The sequence below is a fragment of the Rhinopithecus roxellana genome, chromosome 2, assembly GCF_007565055.1.
Source record: "Rhinopithecus roxellana isolate Shanxi Qingling chromosome 2, ASM756505v1, whole genome shotgun sequence".
Taxonomy (NCBI): domain Eukaryota; kingdom Metazoa; phylum Chordata; class Mammalia; order Primates; family Cercopithecidae; genus Rhinopithecus; species Rhinopithecus roxellana.
The window spans coordinates 111,176,637-111,197,381 of NC_044550.1; the positions used below are offsets into that span (position 1 = coordinate 111,176,637).

Consider the following 20,745-nt stretch of genomic DNA (forward strand, 5'->3'; position numbering starts at 1 on the left):
GTCTATGTTCCAAGATCCCCAGTGGATGCCTGAAACTGTGGATAATATCAAACCCTATATATACTATATTTTTTCGTATACATCCATGCCTATGATAGCTTATAAATTAGGCAAGAAAAAGATAATAATAGAACAATTATAACAATATACTGCAATGAAAGTTAAGTGAATGTGGTCTGTCTCTCTCTCTCTCTCAAAGTATCTTAATAGTTTCAGACCACAGTGGACTACAGGTAACTAAAACCACAAAAAGCAAAACTGGAGGGGGGATGTGGGAAGGTACTGTACAGAAATCCCTGAAAGAGAGGCAAATTTGGAAAGAAAGATGGCTTGGCAATTGTATTTTCCAAAGATGGCCACAACAGTATCTTCCATCCCACGTGCCCTTGTGCAATGGCATGATAGGTCCCTAGTCAAGAGGAGGAGTTTAATTCCCCTCCCCAGGAATCTTGGCTGACCTTGCTGACTTCCTGACCATCAGAATGTGATGGCAATGACAGCCTAGAATGGCCACTGCTAGGTCATACAAAGCTGGTAGCTTCTGTCATGGTCTCTTGGAGTGCTCCCTCTTGGGATATTCCTCTTCAGAACCAGCTGCTATGTTCTAAGAGGCCCAAGCCACATGGAAGGCCATGTTTAGTTGTTCCAGCTGGTGACTACCGTTGAGTTCAGGTCAACAGATGGCATTAACTGCCAGCCATGTGAATGAGCTACCCTGGACTTCCATCTCAGTGGTGCCTTTGGTTAACCTTGGTTGACATCTGAAAGCAATCACAGTGTCCTAAGTAAGAGCACAAGAACTACCTGGTCAATTCACCGAACCACAAGAGATGATAACAAATTGCTTTCTAAGCCACTGAGTTTTGTTATGGTTTGTTATGTAGTAACAGATAACCAAAGTAGTTGATGGGTTCTGTTTTAGACATGTGGAGTTTAACATGCATGGAAAACACCCAAGTGGAAATGTTCCAAAGACAATAGGATAATTTTATGTAGTTGAGATCTGGAGCTGAGGAGAGACACTGGACTTACTGATTTGAGAGTTAGGAACACAGAGAATGTAACTGGAGCCATGAAAGTGGGTGGCAGAATCCAGAGTGATTATGTTGTAAAGAGCAGAGTCCTGAGAAACAGCAGTGTTTAGGGATCAGGTAGACGGGAGGTGAGTCAACTAAACAGAGGTATCATTGCCAAAACAGTCAGGGAGAAAGTCAAAGTGAATGCGGTATCACAGAAGCTAAGGAAAGAATATTTCAACAGGAGGGATAGGTTAACTATTAAATGGTTCCAAAAACTCAAACATGATGAAGAATAAAGAGGTTACACTGATGCTACTTGACAAAGCAATAGGTAACTTTGGAGACATCCGTTTCACTGCTGGTAAAGGTAGAGGAGGACAGTCATGAGCAAGGAGTACTGTGAAGGCCCAACTGTAAGGGGGGTAAACAGAAGGCAGAGAAGTGATCAAAGTGACCTAGCACACTATGTTCAAGAAGGCTGGAAGCACCGGCCGAGGTGGCTCACGCCAATAATCCTAGCACTTTGGGAGGCTGAGGCAGGAGGATTGCTTGAGCTCAGGAGTTTAAGGCAGCCTGGGCAGCATGGTGGAGCAATGTCTACAAAATATACAAAAATTAGCCAGGCATGGTGACATGTGCCTGCAGTCTCAGCTACTCGGGAGGCTGAGGTGGGAGGATCACTTGAGCCTAGGAGGTTGAGGCTGCAGTGAGCCAAGCTGTGTTGCACCACTGCATTCTGGCCTGGGTGACAGAGTGAGACCCTGTCACAAAAATAAAATAAAATAAAATAAAATAAAATAAAATAAAATAAAATAAAATAAAATGAAATAAAATAAAATAAAATAAATAAAAAGAAGGCTGGTAGAAGAGAGAGGCAGTAGGAGGCAAAGTCAAGAGATTATTGTTTTCCAAGATGTGAAAGACTGGAATGTTCCAATGTTGACTGGATGGGATCAGTAGAATGAGGACATTCTGAAGAGAGAGAATGGAATCGAGAGGACCCATCATGCAAAAATGAACCTGGAATATGAGGAGAAAATGTGGAAGCACAGATCCACATATATGCAGGAATAAAGATGTGTCTACAGAAAATCAGAGTTCCCCTTGCAAGCTTCTATTTTATTTTTAATAGAATGCAAGGTCCTCTGCGGAGAGAGGGTTTTGAGTATAGCGGGAGGATCTGAAATAGTTGTTGAGAAGTAGAGCGGGGAGAAGTTTGTGAGGGATAGTAGGGCTGCCGACTGTTGAAGTTGGAAAGTCAGGAGATAAGTACTATTAGTCCCTCTTTATGTGTGAAGAAATTGAAGCCCAAAGAAGTCAGTGAAGTAACTTGCTGAACATTACAAAGTAAATAAACGAAGGAGCCAGGACTTGAGTATAGGACAGTGTGATTCTTTCCAGTACATTAGGCTAAATTAATTCCTTGGGCCAGGGGAATAAGTTTAGTTTCTGGAAAGAGACCAGTGTTTGAGCTACAAACTTCATTCTTACCTCTTTATTCACTTTGTCCATTTCCATCAGTTCTGTCTAAGACCCTACACTTCTGATAACTCATCTCTCAAATCTGTAGGCAAAGAAGGTCTCAGGAATAATCAGTAAAAGATGATGGCACATAATAGAAATTCTTCTTTTAGGTACTAAATACCATTTAGAAGCTTTGGCTCAGTGTTAACTTAAACGCAAGCAGGGAGTTTACTGCACCCTTAGCACAATGATTGTTCCTTAGAATTATATTTACAAAATAAGAGTAAAATAGGACTGCATAAATAAGAGTATTACATTTAGAAGCTGTGAAATAATTTTCTCACTATGCTTTTCACAGTTCATTCTCCCAGCGAGCTTTGTTCAGAATTCTAAAGCTTTCTCAAGGGTTGTAATCTCCTAGAATTTCTAAAGAGATGATGTGATCTGCTTCTTGGATAGTATGTAAAATTTAAGTAGTGGGTGGTGGTGCATGGACACTGAGGTTCATCACGCGAGCCTAAAAGCAGTGCTTTGCAGGTACCTCCCTCCTTGTCAATAGAGTTCCTGTCCACTCCCTGTGCCCCGGGTCTTTAAGTACTATATTTAGGAGATACTAAGAACTTGTATTTGGAAAAGCAGAAACAAGAATTCCTTACAATTTAGGGTTTTGGGGGCTATTCAAGGAATAATAAAGAAGGCAAGTAACTAATAGTTAGGTCACTCTTTTGACAAGGTCAGAGCCCAGACAGAGACAGCTTTTCCATGCCAGGAAATGTCTACAAATCCCGTAGTCCAGTTGGCAGCTCTCTAGTGCACTTACCTGATTCTGGGGCTTCCATTAACCATTTCCTATAGAAGAGACTTTTACACAGCTAGGAAGAAAGTACTTCGCTTCTATGTACATACAGGTGCTCTAAAGGTGCAGAGAACTGTATACAACTGAATTCTATGATCATTTGGGGGAACTTTAGTCCCTCTTAGAGAAGGAGGCTACCAAAGCAGTACTTCTGAAATTACAGATCACAATATTTTGTAAAGTATGAAACTATTTTAGTGGATTGCAAGTGGCATTTGTTAAAAATGAGAAATACAATAAAATAAAATGGAAAATTCCAAGATGCATTTTACAAGCCAAGGATAAATGTTATTTTGGGAAGCATATTTCAGATACATATGTTTATGTGTGTATACACGTTGGCTTTGATGTAACATGTATTTCTTATTGCACTGTCATGGTCAACAGCTGAAAAGCCACTGTTTTCGAGGACTCTAGCTTTATAGAAATTTCTACTAATAAAGCCATATTCATGTGATGTTCTTTGTTCTTCCAAACCTCTAGGACTGATAAGATCCTAGGCAGCCCATTCCAGAGCTGCCCTAAATTTTCTTGCACATCTGAATAACTAAGCACCCTGCACAAAGTTACAAAGTAAACAGGTGAAGCGGCAAGGATTTGAATGTAGGCTCCTGTGAGCTGAGGAGTGCTGATGTGAGCTGAGGCATTCCCTGGCAAAACATCAGGAGCCAGCACCCAGGCTGCGGGAGTCTCTGAGTCCACAGCTTTCTCAGTATCATGCTTTTCAAGGACTGTGAAACCAATTAGCCAAACTCTATTTTCATTTTAATCATAACAAAAGGTTAAGACGTTGTAAAATAAATAAAATATCCATAATAAGCTTTTGTCTCTTTGGTATAATTACAATTTGTTGAATCTGTAAAAAAGTTCCCAACATGCATGGTTAATAAGTACCATTTGATCATTTTCACAGGAACCATGCATTTTAAGAGACAGTCTAAATTTCAGTCAATACAAACCAAAAATAAGTATTTTTAATTTCTGTGTAGTTACTCATTTTGTTCATATGTGTGTTATTAATGTATAAAAAAAACTAACGTAATTGAAATTTATGTAATTAAAATTTCCCATCTATAATTTCACCTCTCTTTAACCCCCTCTACAGTGACTGCCACTGTCTACGTTAGGTGGGTGACATGTCAGACACCAGCTTACAGTTCTTCTGGAACATGTAGAACTTTATATAAAAAGGTTCCATATGGCGGGAGATTCATTATTATTATAAAAATCGAATGTCGTAAAATTCCTCAACCTCCCTAAGGAGAAAGAGAAGTGTCATAAAGTATTATTATTACTAAAACAGAAGATGGAAAAAAAGAATAAAAAAGTGTGCAAAGTATTCATCACAGTAAATGGGCACATGGAACACAGCAGCATATATGTCCATTAAATGTAAAATAATTTCTTTCTAGTCTTGCAAAGAAACCAGCCACATGAGGACAGACATATTAATGCCAAAGCTGAACACGAATGTATGAGATAAGAAACAAAGAGGAAGAAGAGTTAGGGGAATGCCTAAAGGGAAATAATTCATTAATCAGAAGGCGTCTTCATCAGGTTGCTCTGAGGTATAAAGTATTATGATATTTTGCAAAAAGTCAGAGGATACCAATGCAAGACATGTACACACACACATAAATAATATAAAAGTATTTGTAATGTAAGTGTACAGATATATATATAAACTTTTCTAAGTGTTTATATTGAAAAAATGGAATTCTCTAACCACTTAAATTCCATTTTTAATTCAGAGCCAATTGATTTCAAAATCTTTGTTAGCTCAAAGTGCAAATTCTTAAAGGTTTAGAGAAAGGGCAACGAGAGAAAACGTCAATAAATTATAATCCTTTAATGTGTTTTGCATTTAAATGCTTTTATAATAAGATTGATACAGTGTTCCAACTCCACACACAAGTTGAATGAAGAAAACATAATGTGCCCAAGGTAACGTAAGAGATGATACACTGAATTAGAATCTATTTGCAGACAAAAAATAAAACTCAATACACACTTGCAAAAGGGAAAGGCAGAAAAGCCTAGCCATCAAATCAGAAGGCAGAGAATCGTATCATTCCTGTAATAAAAATGTGAATTTTCAACCTTTCAAGTAAATTAATTAAAAAAAACACTCATACAAAGATGATATCTGTAATTTCAAAACCTCTTCCCTGTTCCATCTAAACTAGATGTAAGCATGGGTAAAAATAAGTCTATAGAAAAAGGATGTTAAAAGAAGAACACAGGATACATAATTCTTTCGCTTACCATTGTCTCCAGAAGGCAATGACACAGTGTTTGTTGGCATGGTATCAGAATTCACTTTTCCATTCTCAAATGTGTCATTTTCAGTCTGCTGTAGCTGCCAGTTGAGGCCAAAGAGATGCATTGCTGGGGGGAGAAAACACACGCTGTTCAAAGGTCTGCTGCCTTCAGCTACAACAGCAATCGCTAAGCATGCTTAAAACCAGAGTCACAGGTAAACTTCAAACTTCCATTTTCAGAAATGCCAAGGATAACTGTGCAATGAAAATTATGAAACAAGGAGTTCCTCAAACAAATATAGCGTACATAGCAATGCAGTGCAATATGGTGGCACTTCAATAACAATTTCATACTAATCAGTTCATTGGTACCAGGAAACTCTTAGAAATCAATCATTATTTGCTCTAATTGCTCTGAGTTCCATTTTTCACCGTCTTTTAAGTAACTGGTACAACACTGTATAACAGCATTTGCCAAACTTACTAGACCACAGGTCACTTGCAAATTTATATTACTTTGCTGCAACACCTGTAGATGCTTAAGAGCCATGATCCCCTACCTTTGGGTTAAGGTAAAAGCAAAAACTGGTCTCACAGATGAATTTGTTGGTACATGAAATTCAGCTGTACAAAATATAATCAAATTTGAATATTCTAAACTTGGGATGAGTAATTTTTGAATTGATGACATATAATTTAATAATGGTACAGATTAAAAAGCATGCATATGTGTTAGGTAATTTGAAGTGAGTTTCTGATGTGGGTAAAATAATTTCATAAATTTATATTTAATAAGTTTATTAAAAGTTATGATTGTGTTTACTAGTTTGCTTTATTTAAAAAAATTTTTAAAAATAACTAGAAGACTATACAACTATAAACGTAAGTTTTAAGTTCCAGACGTAATTTGAAATGAATACACTTTTTATTATTTTTCTTAATTTATCGACGCTATTTAGAAAAATATGTCACTGTTATATTCACCTAATATACTAAACATTCATTTGTGCTGCACAGAATATAGCTTAGGAACTAACCCCTAAGGAAGGTTAAATATCCACAGGGAAGCCCAGCGATGGTCATATTACCATATCATGAAAGAGAACTTTTTTGACATTTTTAGACATTATTTTACTTACTGTATATATTGGAATTCACCAGAGCGATGGAGGAAGAATAAGAAGGCAGTGTCTACCTTTGTGACTACCACTGTCAAAAAGCCCTTCAGACTCAATACATGAAGTAAGGGCACTGAGCTGGTACAGTACAGGGAGTAGGGGCTTTGGATACAGTTAGGCTTTGGTTCAATCTTCAGTCTAGAATTTAGTCTTGGATAAATTATGTGATATTGTTAGAGATTAGGTTTATTTTTAAAAGGAGGTTTGTTACAATTACCTTATTTAATTTAAGCTCAGGTGAGAAGGTGTAGGCCAGAAGATTCTAGACAGGGCATATGAAGGAGAGCCGGCACAAAGCTAGGCAGTTCTTACTGCTGAGGTATTTTATTTAGTCTGGAATTCAGGTTACTGAACTATTTGGAGTCACCTGACTAGACCATGGCATCCCTCAATAAACAGTCCCTTCTGTCTGCAAGGCTTCTCTCTGACAGGGAAATACCTGTGCATCCTTCACACCCTGACTGGGTGAAGTGTTTATTCTAAGACTATTTTAGTTCACTTTTGTGTCTCATTTGTAAGACATAACTTTATATAAGGATACAGTGCCTGATACCTAGTAGGTCTCTATGAGTATCTGTCAAATAAATGAATTAAAGTTAGGAATATTCTATTTTCTGAGATTTTAAAAATCTAAGAAAACACTGTGTGAATAAAAATATAGTAATTTAGAGAAAAAGTTAATACATAGAAAACAAATGTATATATGGCTAAGAGAGGAGAACATGTTAATCACTGATGAATGACTGCTTTACTATAATGCTGTCTGAAAAGCAGTTGACTGAAAGTCTACTACTACTATATGTAATTAACTAAACTTTAAAAATTTGGTAGTTTTACGATTTCCTATTAACAGTCCACATTCTTTTGTTAATAATACCTGATATAAAAGCATGCTATAGTAAGAAAGATACCAAAAATAGGCAGACAGCTACAACTACCCTGTATATTTTAAATAAATGTATATACTCACACTCCCTGCTGAAGTTATCCTTGGCCAGCAATTCCTCTTAAACTCTGATTTTGACGGATTAAGATATAGGTTATAGAATTCTTGAATTTACAAGTTGTCATCTTGTAAACAGGTATAACTTCATGTGTCATTTTGCATTAAATTGCATAGCGTTTGACTTGCATTTATCACTTCATACATTTTTCAGGGTTTCAGATGCTTCACCAAGTTTTGAACAAAACAATGGGAGCTAGTTTTGCATAGAGTAAAATGTTTGACAGACATATTCTGGCATAGCCGCAATAAATATTCCAAGAGGGTCAAAGTTTCCACACAAAATAATTTGCCATCATTGTGATCTTTTAACATAAAAAGTCTCCTTGCCTGATCGGTTTGCTCATATGATCAGTTTTAATGGATTTTTGAAGAGTAGACATAATTCATGGGATCATGCGCAGATGTCATATGTTAAAAAGTAATGTGATATTTATGCTGGGAGAGCTATTTTATTTTTTGCCAGATAGGCAACAGCTTTATATTTTTATTACGGAGAATCTCAATAAAATGGGATGCTGGTTCTACTTAAGATGCTACATAATGAGACTCATATCCAAAAACATTATCTCTTAATACTGCACTGAAAACAGAAACCAACAAGTTGTTTGGTCTTAGGGTATCATCTACTTTGAAATTATTGGTGTTTCATATTTAGTGATGCCCTTGACATTCATTATGTATAATTTAAGATATTCATACAAATGCAGGGTGTTAGTGGGGTTGACTCTCCAAAGTTAGAGAGAGAGAGGAGACAGAGAGAGGAGAGACAGAGGCGGGCAGCAAACTCATAGAAGTCAAGAATGCTACAGAAATTACTGAGCAGTGGTGTAATAAAACTAAATGGGGTATCTGGCAGAAAAAAAGGGAAAATTAGCCAAATCAAATACATCTGAAAATAAAGAAGGCTAAGTCCAGTTCTTCAGTGCCAGAGTTGGAAAGCAGAACTGAACTCATGGAAAAGCATCTGCTGCCACTATTCATGGGTGGCACCACGGATCTTTGGTTTAGGCATGTCCCAACGTAGGGTGTGCAGACAGTGGCAAGAAGCAGCTGGGGGCGCTGTGCTCTTCTGAGTCCCTCAGTGCTCTGGGTCTCAGGTGAGGAGGTAAAGCCAGGAGTGATACAGGCACTCCCGGCCGCAGACACGGTCCTTGTGCTGGTGGTAGAACATCATGACGCAATACACATTTGAAACCATTCGTTGAACAAACACCGTGTGTCAGGAACTGTACTAGTGCTTCACTGGCATTATCTCTAATCTTCACAAAGATTCTGTTGAATGGTTATTATGACTTATTTTTTTCTCTCATTTTAAATCCAAGAAAGTGGAGATTTGTTGAGAGTTGAAGGTTTTTTGAGAGTTTGCATGCAGTTTGCAATGGACGTTAACCTCAAACCCCCCAACCTTCTGATGACAAAAGACATATCACTATGTACCTCTGTATTCTACCAGTGGGTAGTGGGATGTGAAAATCCATACAGAAGGAAGTGAAACGCAGCTTGTGTGTGGGCCACAGGCTACGATAACACTTCTCTACTACATCCAGGACACTGCAGGCTGGGGCAGTATGCAGGGGCTGGTGCCGAGGATATCAGTAGGTAACAATCTGTGTGTCCTGGTCACGGTTCTACACAGTACTTTCCCACTATTCGGTCAGAAACTAAAGTTTTACAGTCATATGATGACGATAGCAGTGAAATTAAGGACAGGCTATTTTGTTTAACTCCAAGATTCTTAAAAAACAACAATTTAAAAGTTACAAAAGTACAAAAGCATTGTAACTGTGAATTTTAGGGTTATAGAAATAATATTCATATAGATTTAATCATGAAAAATTTTTATTTCTAGTATTATGCGTCTTAGTTTTATGTCATTTCCATGTATTTCTAGGTGAATATAATAGTGACAGGGCCATGGATTCATATTCAAAAGGTTATCCAAGGCAGAATGAAATCTGTAGATGACAGCGGTACTGCCTATCTGAGATACATATGTATCAGTGTGCTTTTCACAATATAAAAAACCTTGAAGTCCATTATCTTTTTTTTTGTAGAAAGAATGATTATATTTGCGCCATGAGGTAAATATAATCAGAAGTTGTCCAAATGTTAAAACTGGCAAATACAAGATTTTTACCAACAATAAATGGGAGTATTTTGCAAGATAATTCTTCAGTTGGTTGTTTGGAATTGGGATATATTTTCTCATATTAAAAATCTCAGAAAGGGCGGTTAAGTCTCCAGTGCATCTACAAAAGTCTGTCTATATATCCCGTAGAAATATGCATCCACCTAGCAACAAAAGGCATGAGCAAGAATGTTCACAGAAGCATTATTTGTAATGGCCCCAAACTGGAAACAACCCCAAACTTGACATCTGGCAGCAGTAGAATGGAAAAACAAATTATAGGCCAGATATACAACGGAATTCTACACAGCAGCATTAGGAAAGAACTGCTGGCAGACACAACAATACAGATGAATCTCACAAGCCTCATGTTGGGGAAAAGAAACCAATCACACACAGAAAGTGAATACTGTATAAGTTCAAGTATATAAAGTTCAGAGGCAGGTAAAATCAACTGAGAAGAATGAAAGTCACCACAGTGATGACCTCTAGGAAGGAAGGAACAGGTAGTGGCTGGCATAGTCCCTAGAGGTTTCTGGAGTGCTGTTCAGAGTCTGCCTGGGACGTGGTTCCATTGGTGTGTTCACTTATCATGATCCACATACTTTTCTAAATGTGTATTATACTTAAATAAAAATTACTTAGGGCATGGTGGCTCACCTCTGTAATCCTACCTAGGCACTTTGTGAGGCTGAGGTGGGCGGATCACCTGAGGTCAGGAGTTTGAGACCAGCCTGGCTCTGCTAAAACTACAAAAATTAGCCAAGTGTGGTGGCAGGTGCCTGTAATCCCAGTTATTTGGGAGGCTGAGGCAGGAGAATTGCTTGAACCTGGGAGGTGGAGGCTGCAGTGAGCTGAGATCATATCACTGCACTCCAGCCTTGGTGACAAAGTGAGACTCTGTCTCAAACCCCACCCCCCCAAAAAACAAACAAGCAAGCAAAAAGGAAAAAAACAAAAAACACTTAAAAGTAATCCATCTAACACTCAGCATAGCTAAAAATAACATACATTTTTTTACCTTCCCTAAATCTTCCCTAAAAGTGGTTTTCTCTATAAGGCTATCAGGCTTTCCTTTCCACGATGTTGCAGGTGCGGCAACTGTGACGGTCTGTGCTCCAGCCCCAAGAGGTAACGAATAAATGAGGTGCAAAGTGAAGACAGTACAAAAGAAGGGCACATGACACCACCAGGTGGGAGGAAAAGGAAAGAGTAAGGAAAAACTCAGTGCAAGTCTCAGGAAGTACAAACTTTAAGGAGGAAGGCAATACGATTAAACAAATTCATGTATTGTGGTGATGACTGTCAGCTCATGGCTCTCCCCAATTGATTTTTAGTTTAAAAACATGATTTGTCTTGGCACAAATGTAAAGAAATGGAAACCCTTGTGTGCTGTTGGCTAGGAATGCAAAATGTTGCAAACACTATGGAAAACAATATGGTGATTCCTCAAAAAAATTAAATATAGAAATACCATATGATCCAGCAATACTGCTTCAGGCTACATACCCAAAAGAACAAGAATTAAGGTCTTGAAGAGATATGGACACACTCGTTTTCATACCAGCACTATTCACAGCAGTCAAGAGGTGGACGCAACCCAAATGCCCATCGGTGGATGAATGGAGAAAGACAATGTCGTTATACACACAATGGAAGAGTATTCTGCCTTAAAAAGGAAATCTTGTCACATGCTGTAGTATGTGACATGCAAACCTTGAGGGCTTTATGTTAAATGAAGTCAGTCAGTTAAAAATACTGTATAGGCCGGGCGCGGTGGCTCAAGCCTGTAATCCCAGCACTTTGGGAGGCCGAGACGGGCGGATCACAAGGTCAGGAGATCGAGACCATCCTGGCTAACACGGTGAAACCCCGTCTCTACTAAAAAAAAAAAAAAAAATACAAAAACTAGCCGGGCGAGGTGGCGGCGTCTGTAGTCCCAGCTCCTCGGGAGGCTGAGGCAGGAGAATGGCGTAAACCCGGGAGGCGGAGCTTGCAGTGAGCTGAGATCCGGCCACTGCACTCCAGCCTGGGCGGCAGAGCGAGACTCCGTCTCAAAAAAAAAAAAAAAAAAAAAAAATACTGTATAATTCCACTTGCATGGACTAGCTGAAGTAGTCAAAGTCATAGAATCTTAAAGTAGAACGGTGGTGACCAGGGGTGGGGAAGAGGGAGAAATGGAGAGCTCTTTGATAGGGACAGAATTTTAGCTTCATACTAGCAAAACATTGTGTAAATCTGATGCACAACAATGTGAATCCTACTGAGCTATACATTTAAAAATGTGTAAGATAATAACTTTTAAAAATGTATTAAATGTGTGTCTTACTAGAATTTAAAACAGAAACTATTATAACTTGTCACCCTGCAGAAAATCATCGTTGTTAAGATGAAGAAATGGGACTGTGATACAAAGTGGGAAACTTAACCTAGAAGGTATGAAGTGACCAGCATCTGACTGTATCTGACTGTACAATGAAGTGACCAGCATCCGACTGTATCTGACTGTACAATGAAGTGACCAGCATCCGACTGTATCTGACTGTACAATGAAGGTCTCTGTGTTTGTTCCTTCAACTTAAGCATGTTTACAAATGGTTTAGAAGAGATGAAAAAGCAATGTCTGGGGTACAAATGTCACGCTTACTTACAGGATCAGGATTTTCAAGGATTTCTTAATTCTGATTTCTTTTAAATTATTGTTTAATTCCTCTCTTTCCCTTTACTACCAGTTATCTCAAAAGAAGAGACCACAATATATACTTCCTCAGCACACACTTCCTCTCACTGACTGATGTTCTCCATTACCGTGCTAAAATCTCTCTCACAATGGTTATGGGTATCTCTTCTTTTATTTTTATGTATGTATGTATGTTTGAGATGAAGTCTTGCTCTGTCACCCAGGCTGGAGTGCAGTGGCGCAATCCCGGCTCACTGCAGCCTCCACCTCCCGGGTTCAAGCTATTCTTGTGCCTCAGTCTCCTGAGTAGCTGGGATTACAGGCACCCGCCACCACGCCCAGCTAATTTTTATATTTTTAATAGAGAAGGGGTTTCACTGGGTTGGTCAGGCTGGTCTTGACCTCCTGACCTCAAGCAATCCACCCGCCCTGGCCTCCCAAAGTGCTGGGATTACAGGAGTGAGCCACTGTGCCCAGCCGGTATCTCTTAAATTGCCACATTCAGTAGCCTCATGCCAATATTCATCCTGTTTACATCTCAAGAGTACTGGGCATTATTAGCCACCCATCTTCAATACTTTATTTTCCTTTCATAATTCTCCTGGTTCTCTTCGCAGCTCTCTGCTGATTCCCAGTTGTTCTCCTTAAATCATTATGTGGAAGTCTTACAGGCTATTCACAAGTAATCAAATTCTCCTGGACATATATTGGAGTTACCCTTCCCTGCCCTTCTGAAGCCTTATAACTTTGCTTTAGATAAAGAAATTTTGGGGCAAAAGTAGTATGTCTTACATCTGTGAGGAAGATTTAAGAACCAATATGTAATGTGTTGCATTCCCATGCAGTAATCATGCAAATGTGCTGAGTAGTGTTTCTGTCAAGTCTAGGTCCTTGAGTGAGCAGAACCCCCTTGACAAGAACCACCCTGCACATGTAGCTTAAGCAACAATAAACTGTCATGTTAAGCCACTGTAGCAGGTAGCTTCTGAGATGGTCCCAGATAAGCCCTGCCTTCTGGTATTCACACCCTTGTATAATTCACTCCCTTTGAGTTTAGGCGTGATTTAGTGGCTTGCTTACAATGGAAAGCATATGGCAGAAATAATGGAATGTCTCTTGGGCTTAGGTTACGAAAGACTTCAGCTTCTGTTTTGGTTGTTGTCTCTCTCTCTTTGGACTGCTTTCCATGGGGAAAACCAGCTGTCATATCACGAGGCAGCCTCATAATGAGGCCCATATGATAAGAGACTGAAGTGTGCCAAAAACCATGTGTGTGAGTTTGGAAGCACATCCTCCAGCACCAGTTGAGCCTTCAGATGAAACAGCAGACCCAGTCTGTGGTTTGACTGTAACCTTACAGACTGTGAGGCAGAGACACCCAGCTAAGTTGGGCCCAGCTGCAATTACAGACTGATACAGCCTTTCAGGTTTTTAGGGTTGTTTTTACCACTCCACAACCTGCCTACTCCTGACCTACACAATGCCTCCATGTATTCCCCAAAATATAGACATTCACCAAAGTCCTTCCTTGACCTTCCTTTCATGTTAACTGCTTTTATAATATCAACTCCCAATTCCATGTGGATGGATGACTTTGAAATATATATCTCTTAACACTGAATTCTTTCCTGACTGAGCTATACTTCAAACTTTGCATTTTTCTACTAGACCTACCTAGAAATCCTGTGCTACTTCAAACTTTACTAAAGACAAAATAAATGGTCTTTATCTTCATAACTGTTTTGCTTTCTGGGTTTCTTTTTTCTGTTCATGATATCAGTGACTTCACTGCCCAAGCTAAAGTGATATCATGAACAGAAAAAAGAAACCTAGAAAACAAAACAATTATGAAGATAAAAACCATTTGTTTTGTCTTTAGTAAAGTTTGAAGTACCACAGGAATCCCTTTACAATAAGTTGTAACATCTGACATTTGTCATCTATAAAATTAATGAGTATGCTTTTTATACTATCACCCAAGTCAATGAGAAAAAAAAATTATAGTATTATCAACTCAGGAGTGACTTACATGGATACGAAGTCATTGATGGTGGTCAAAACCTATGTTACTAACAGCCAAATAGGCTACTCTAGACTGCATCTTTTTAGGTTGTCTCGTGGTATTCATGAACTGTAACCATTTTAAGATGTTAAAAATTAAATCTTTCGTATGTAACTAAAAATGAATTCTATAAACTCTTAGTATGTTTCTGTAGATTTTTCCAATAATTAAGAAAAAAACCTCATTGATTGAAACAATTTTGAGATAATATGTTAATAAAGATCTATCAGTAAAATTCTATGAAGGAATTTTTTTTTTACACACAAAGACCATTAAAGTGAGAGAAGGGACGGCATGCATTCCTTTTATTTTCCAAGGCTGGAGACGAACAGAATCCATGGTATTATAGTTATTTCGCCTCCTCCCCATAAAATAAAAAGGGGGCATGCCATTGTTTTTAACCTGTATATGTTGGTTTGACACTTAAAAGCCAGCATGTGGAACACTTGAAACCCAAAATGTGTAATTAAAGAAAATTATATACCACCAAGTAACAAATTCAGTGCCATTTTTAGCTCCATGTTGAGAAAAAAAGGTGCCAAATTTTGATCTCGTCTCTGGGGACCATGCCACTGAAGTTGTTACCACAGCTACTATTATTTCTACTGGCATGCTTGCGTTCCCAGATCCTGCCAAAAATGGATGGGAAGGAGGGGTGATGACAGCTGGTGACATAGTCCAGCAATTGCCAGAACCTTGGAGCAAATTACAGAGGATGGTGTGAAGGGAACACAGACGCGAGCACCCAGCCATCAGTCACCTGAAGGTGGCGTGTGCCACCAGAACCCTGAGGAGTGTGCTCTGAGGTTCTGGCAACACAGAGCAGTGTGCTTGGAGGGTCTGCCAGGATTGGTTAAATGCTGTTTAATGTTACAAGATCAAGTGAACATTCTCACAAAGACAAAGAGGATGAGGTAATATGGGAAAGAGAGTCTGGTAAGAAAAACTGACTTTAGAAATACTACACTGAAAACGTCTGCCATTCTGTTTTGTTTAGTCTCCCAAACCTCAAAAGTTCATCTAAGCAAGCAGGGAGCTAGAGTTTCCCTTTCTTGCAATTCACTTCACATCCACCGTGGTACACTTCCAAAAGGAATCTTTCTGAGAAAGATTCATTAGGAACATATTAAGTTGCAGAAAATAAAATCAGAGTCTGACATCAGATAGGTAAGTGCACTGTTTTCAACACAGATTGTCTATTGCATCTTGTGGGGCCTTCTGTTTGTATTAAAAGAGACTGGAGTCCCAGTCTGAATTCTGGCTCTAAATAGTTGTGGAACTTTGGCAAGTTACTGGATCTTTCTGAGGCTTGGCTCTCTCATTTACAAAGAAAATCTGAAGGGTTTGCACTAGATGACCTCTAAGGTCTCTTCCAGATTTATATTCTATGATGTTAATATATTTTAAAATATAAATATTTAGGCTAAATTATTGAGCATAGGGAAAAATACCTGGCATCAATAAGATACCAACACATTAGAATCCTAAAGTTGTTCTTGATTTTAATTTTTAAAACTGCATTGCATAGTGTCAAACTATCATGTTACACATACGATTCCTTGGATATCTTGGCCTTTGAATGCAGAATTATTTCATTTTATGTATCAATTTCATGAATACATAAATATACATGATGCCCATATGTAATAATCAGATTTCACAGAAAAAATAAGAAATATACTCTTAAATATAGGGCAATCATTTGACTGGACACACGCATCCAGAGTAAAACCAAGCTTTCGATGTAAAATGAAAGTATCGCATGTGAAGACTGCAGTTTGTAACTTGGACCCCTACTGGTCTAAACTGTCATTAGGAACACATAGTTCTTCATAAATTAGCTTTTGTTTTAGATTTCCTGCTGTGTTCATATACATGTTGATAGAATGTGTTGGCCAATATTCTGGCATTCTAATTCGTTATTATTTGTTATTAACTTTTAAGGCTAATATTATTTCAACACTCTGTACCATGCTGACCCAAATATTGTTATTTTAAATCAATATTTCTTTTGAAAGCTTTCATATTAATATGCACTCCAGCTGTCATTAAGGAAAGGAAAATTATTCTGTCAACTGTAGGATATTTATATTCAAAAGAACTAACATTTGATATAGCAAGTTCCTCTTTGCATTACAAGATAACATTCTAAAAGTGTAGGCTTTATGAACGAACAGGTTTGGAGGCAGATACAGAATGGCTGCCAATATTTTATATTTCTATGCTGTTTTTCCTTTCCATCCTTTCTTGGCATAATGCAATTAATGGGAAAAAAGAATCATGCTGGCTATCAGAATGCCTTGATGGGAACACACAGTGATTTAACTTTGAAGGTTTGTTTCCGCCAGGATATTTGACTCATATTCTTTTATAAATGATAACATTAAGGCCGGGCGCGGTGGCTCAAGCCTGTAATCCCAGCACTTTGGGAGGCCGAGACGGGCGGATCACGAGGTCAGGAGTTCGAGACCATCCTGGCTAACACGGTGAAACCCCGTCTCTACTAAAAAATACAAAAAGCTAGCCGGGCGAGGTGGCGGGCGCCTGTAGTCCCAGCTACTCGGGAGGCTGAGGCAGGAGAATGGCGTGAACCCGGGAGGCGGAGCTTGCAGTGAGCTGAGATCCGGCCACTGCAGTCCAGCCTGGGTGACAGAGCGAGACTCCATCTCAAAAAAAAAAAAAAAAAAAAAAAAAAAATGATAACATTAAACAATTCTACTTTTAAGTTTCATTGCATTTTTTCTTTCTGAACTACGTGGATGCAGTGTAAGACACCAATGGATGTGGCTCAGGAAATGCTAATTCCAATGCTGAAGCTGACAAAACGAAAATCAAGCTGTTGCTTCTGTCACAGAGAGAATTAAGTTAGAATTTCTAAAACCGACCATTTTCCTGATGTTTCATTAGTTTTGTCTTGTTTAAAGGGTCTGTTCTCTGCATAAAAGAAGGACTGATCCTCCAATCTAATGGAAAGAACAAAGTGTTAACCATCACCATCAGTGGCCCAAAGGGGTCAGCCGTTACCTACAAGCTAGAGAATTTTTCAGATAACACTTGTCAATACTGAAGAGCATGGTAAGAGGACTTATTTCAGTAACATTCAAAATACAGAATGAAATCATTTACATGATTTGTGAGTTATTCCCTGCTTCCCAAAATATTGAATTTGCTGTTACTGTGAAATGTATGTAACAGAGGATTCATTAGTGAGTTACCTGCAGCTTTGCCATTGCAATCCAATAGATCTATCTCATTATTCAAAAGATTGCAGCACTCATTCAACTTTCATTTGGATTCCTTTCTTCCATAACAGCTTTAGAATTGCATACAAGGTCAGGCGTGGTGGCTCACACCTGTAATCCCAGCACTTTGGAAGGCTGAAGCAGGCAGATCACTTGAGGTCAGGAGTTTGAGACCAGCCTGGCCAACACGGCAAAACCCCGTCTCTGCTACAATCACAAAAATTAGCCAGGTGTGGTGCAGCACACCTGTAATCCCAGCTTCTCAGGAGGCTGAGGCAGGAGAATCGCTTGAACCCATGAGGTGGAGGTTGCAGTGAGCTGAGATGGTGCCACTGCACTCTAGCCTGGGTGACAGAGCAAGACTCTGTCTCAAAAAAAAAAAAAAAAAAAAAAAAGTAACAAATGTTTATGTATGCTACTGACTTACTCAAGCATAAAATTATTTCTTCACTTGTTTTGGCTTTTTAAAAAATGGTAAAATATACAAACTGAAAATTACAATTCTTTGAAATTTTAAGGCATTGTAATCACCATTATTGAAAGATTCAACTATTGAAATATGGAGATCCTGAGAAGAATGTCAGTATATTAAAACATGGCAAAATCCAGAAAAACACCTCCTAAGTAATAGTCCAGTTCTCCTCCAAGGCGTTACATTTGAGAGACACTGATCTGTGTGTGTGCATATGTGTGTGTGTTTGCACATGTGCATGTGTATGTCAAGAGGAAACCTGAAACAAAATCAATGATCCTTCAGTAATGTAGGCACAACCAGCTCGTGTGATTTGCTGTTTATCATTCAATCAACAAAGATGAAGTGGGTACCTGCCTTATCAAGTTCGGCTGCCTGTGAGAAGCAGAGGGCTGTGGAGCCCACTCGGCCTCTGGATGCCTGCAGCACTTTGTAGGTAAGGGTTATTCGGACAGATCACATCAGTCTCCCATGAGCGTCTCATCTTACTCCTCAGATGGGGAGAAAAACGTTCTTATGAAGCCTACATTCCATTTGCTCCCCTTTAATCTGGGATCGCTCAGAGACCAGTTTTCCTGAGTTATTACTAACTTAACCATTATTAATTAATATTTAGGGAGCATTTGTTGAAATATATTTCAAAGCAAAACACAGAGGAAATTGCAGTCTCTGATCCCTGGGAGACTTGCTCACACTGCCAGCCTGTTTCTGTATTTGGTGGTCTCAGTCTCCTTTCCTAAAAATAAATGGCCCACTTTCCCATTTTAAACATGCAATGCTTCTCTTTATGTGACTCTTTTCCAAGATTATGAAGAATTTGAAGAAGTAAAAAAAAAGCATCTAAAAATACCATTCATCTAAAAATGGAAAATGTAAAATTTGTGATTATTTGAAATGACTGAAACAATATAGTTAGGCTTTATAAACAAATTCTATGTCACTCATATAGGCTTACTAACCATATCATGCAGTTAGCTTGTTAAAACTAGAAATGTAGTTAACAAAAAGATTAAGGATCTGGAATAAAATCGGGAAACCCAGTGGAAAAGCTCCACAGCACTTTCGGTTCCCTAAGCAGTGATTCCTGTGTTGGTAAAAATGTGCTGATCACCTTTATAATTGTGAACCTTCTAAAGTATTATTTTGTAAATAAGTATTTTCCATTTATATACTTCTTTTTTTAAGTGATTGACCTAAATTTTTAATACATTTATTTTTAAAGGAAATTCTATATTACCTTAAGGGAAAAAAATCAGTGTATCTTGATATGAATAGCAATCAGCAAAATTACTTTTTTTATGACACAGAGTCTCGCTCTATTGCCAGGCTGGAGTGCAGTGGCATGATCTCGGCTCACTGCAACCTCCACCTCCTGTGTTCAAGCAATTCTCCTGCCTCAGCCTCCCGAGTAGCTGGGACTACAGGTGCATGCCACCACACCTGGCTAAGTTTTTGTATTTTAGTAGAGACGGGGTTTTACCATGTTGGTCAGGATGGTCTCAATCTCCTGACCTCATGATCTGCCCGCCTCAGGCTCCCAAAACGCTGGAATTACAGGTGTGAGCCACCATGCCCGGCCAAAAATTACTCTTTATTTGTAAAAGAGATGTGAAAGGCAAGTGTCAGAGATGGCTAACATCTGCTGAGACCTTCCTCATGACATAATCTGATACAACAAAATCAGAATGCAAAATAGAATTCATTTCTCATTTTGTCTTTCATTGTTATTATTCTTCCGTTCATGTTCTATCTATAAATTCTTAAACCTAAGATGAAACAATGCCCTAGCACACCGTGGGAAAAGTTCTGGACTTAAAAATAAGGAGACCTAGATTATGGTTCCTTTTAAAGGATTTGCTGACTGGACAAGTCACTGATTTTCTGGGCCTAAGATTTTTCTTTTAGAAAAGTGTGGATAATAGTATTTAATTTACTAGGTTGTTATAAAGAAGAAGAAGAAGGAAGAGAGCTAAAATTAACTGAGCACTTGCATTTTGCCAGGCACATTACTTTATTCAATTTTCCCCATAGCTGTACTAATTCAAAACCTGTTTATATTGATGAAGAAATTCAGGTTTATGAAGGTTAAGTACCCTAGATTACATAGCTAGTAAGTGACAAAGGTGAGATACAAACACAAATCTGGCTGCTGTGAGAGTCTATGCTTATTAACAGTACTTTAAAAATAAATTGTACTGTGGTATACAAATTTGAAATTATATTTTGTCATAGAAGATGGTGAAATCACTGTGATAAAGATTACTTCTTACTCATCTTTGTGAATTCAGTATTTAGAAGAGCTATTCAAAAACAGCTAAGTTTAATGAAATTGACTTTGATATTAGAAATAATTAAAAGGAGATACATGTAAAAATAA

At 38.4% G+C, this 20,745-nt stretch overlaps 1 protein-coding gene across 2 annotated transcripts in view; it reads right to left on the reverse strand.

Moving 5' to 3' along the window:
* TENM3 (teneurin transmembrane protein 3) overlaps positions 1-20,745 on the reverse strand; it is a 489,057-nt gene that overhangs the window by 138,073 nt on the left and 330,239 nt on the right. For both annotated transcript variants that reach the window (XM_030924209.1, XM_030924200.1), the window contains exon 5: positions 5,605-5,727. In XM_030924209.1, coding sequence (XP_030780069.1) covers positions 5,605-5,727 — 123 coding nt within the window. The remainder of the gene's footprint in view (positions 1-5,604; positions 5,728-20,745) is intronic.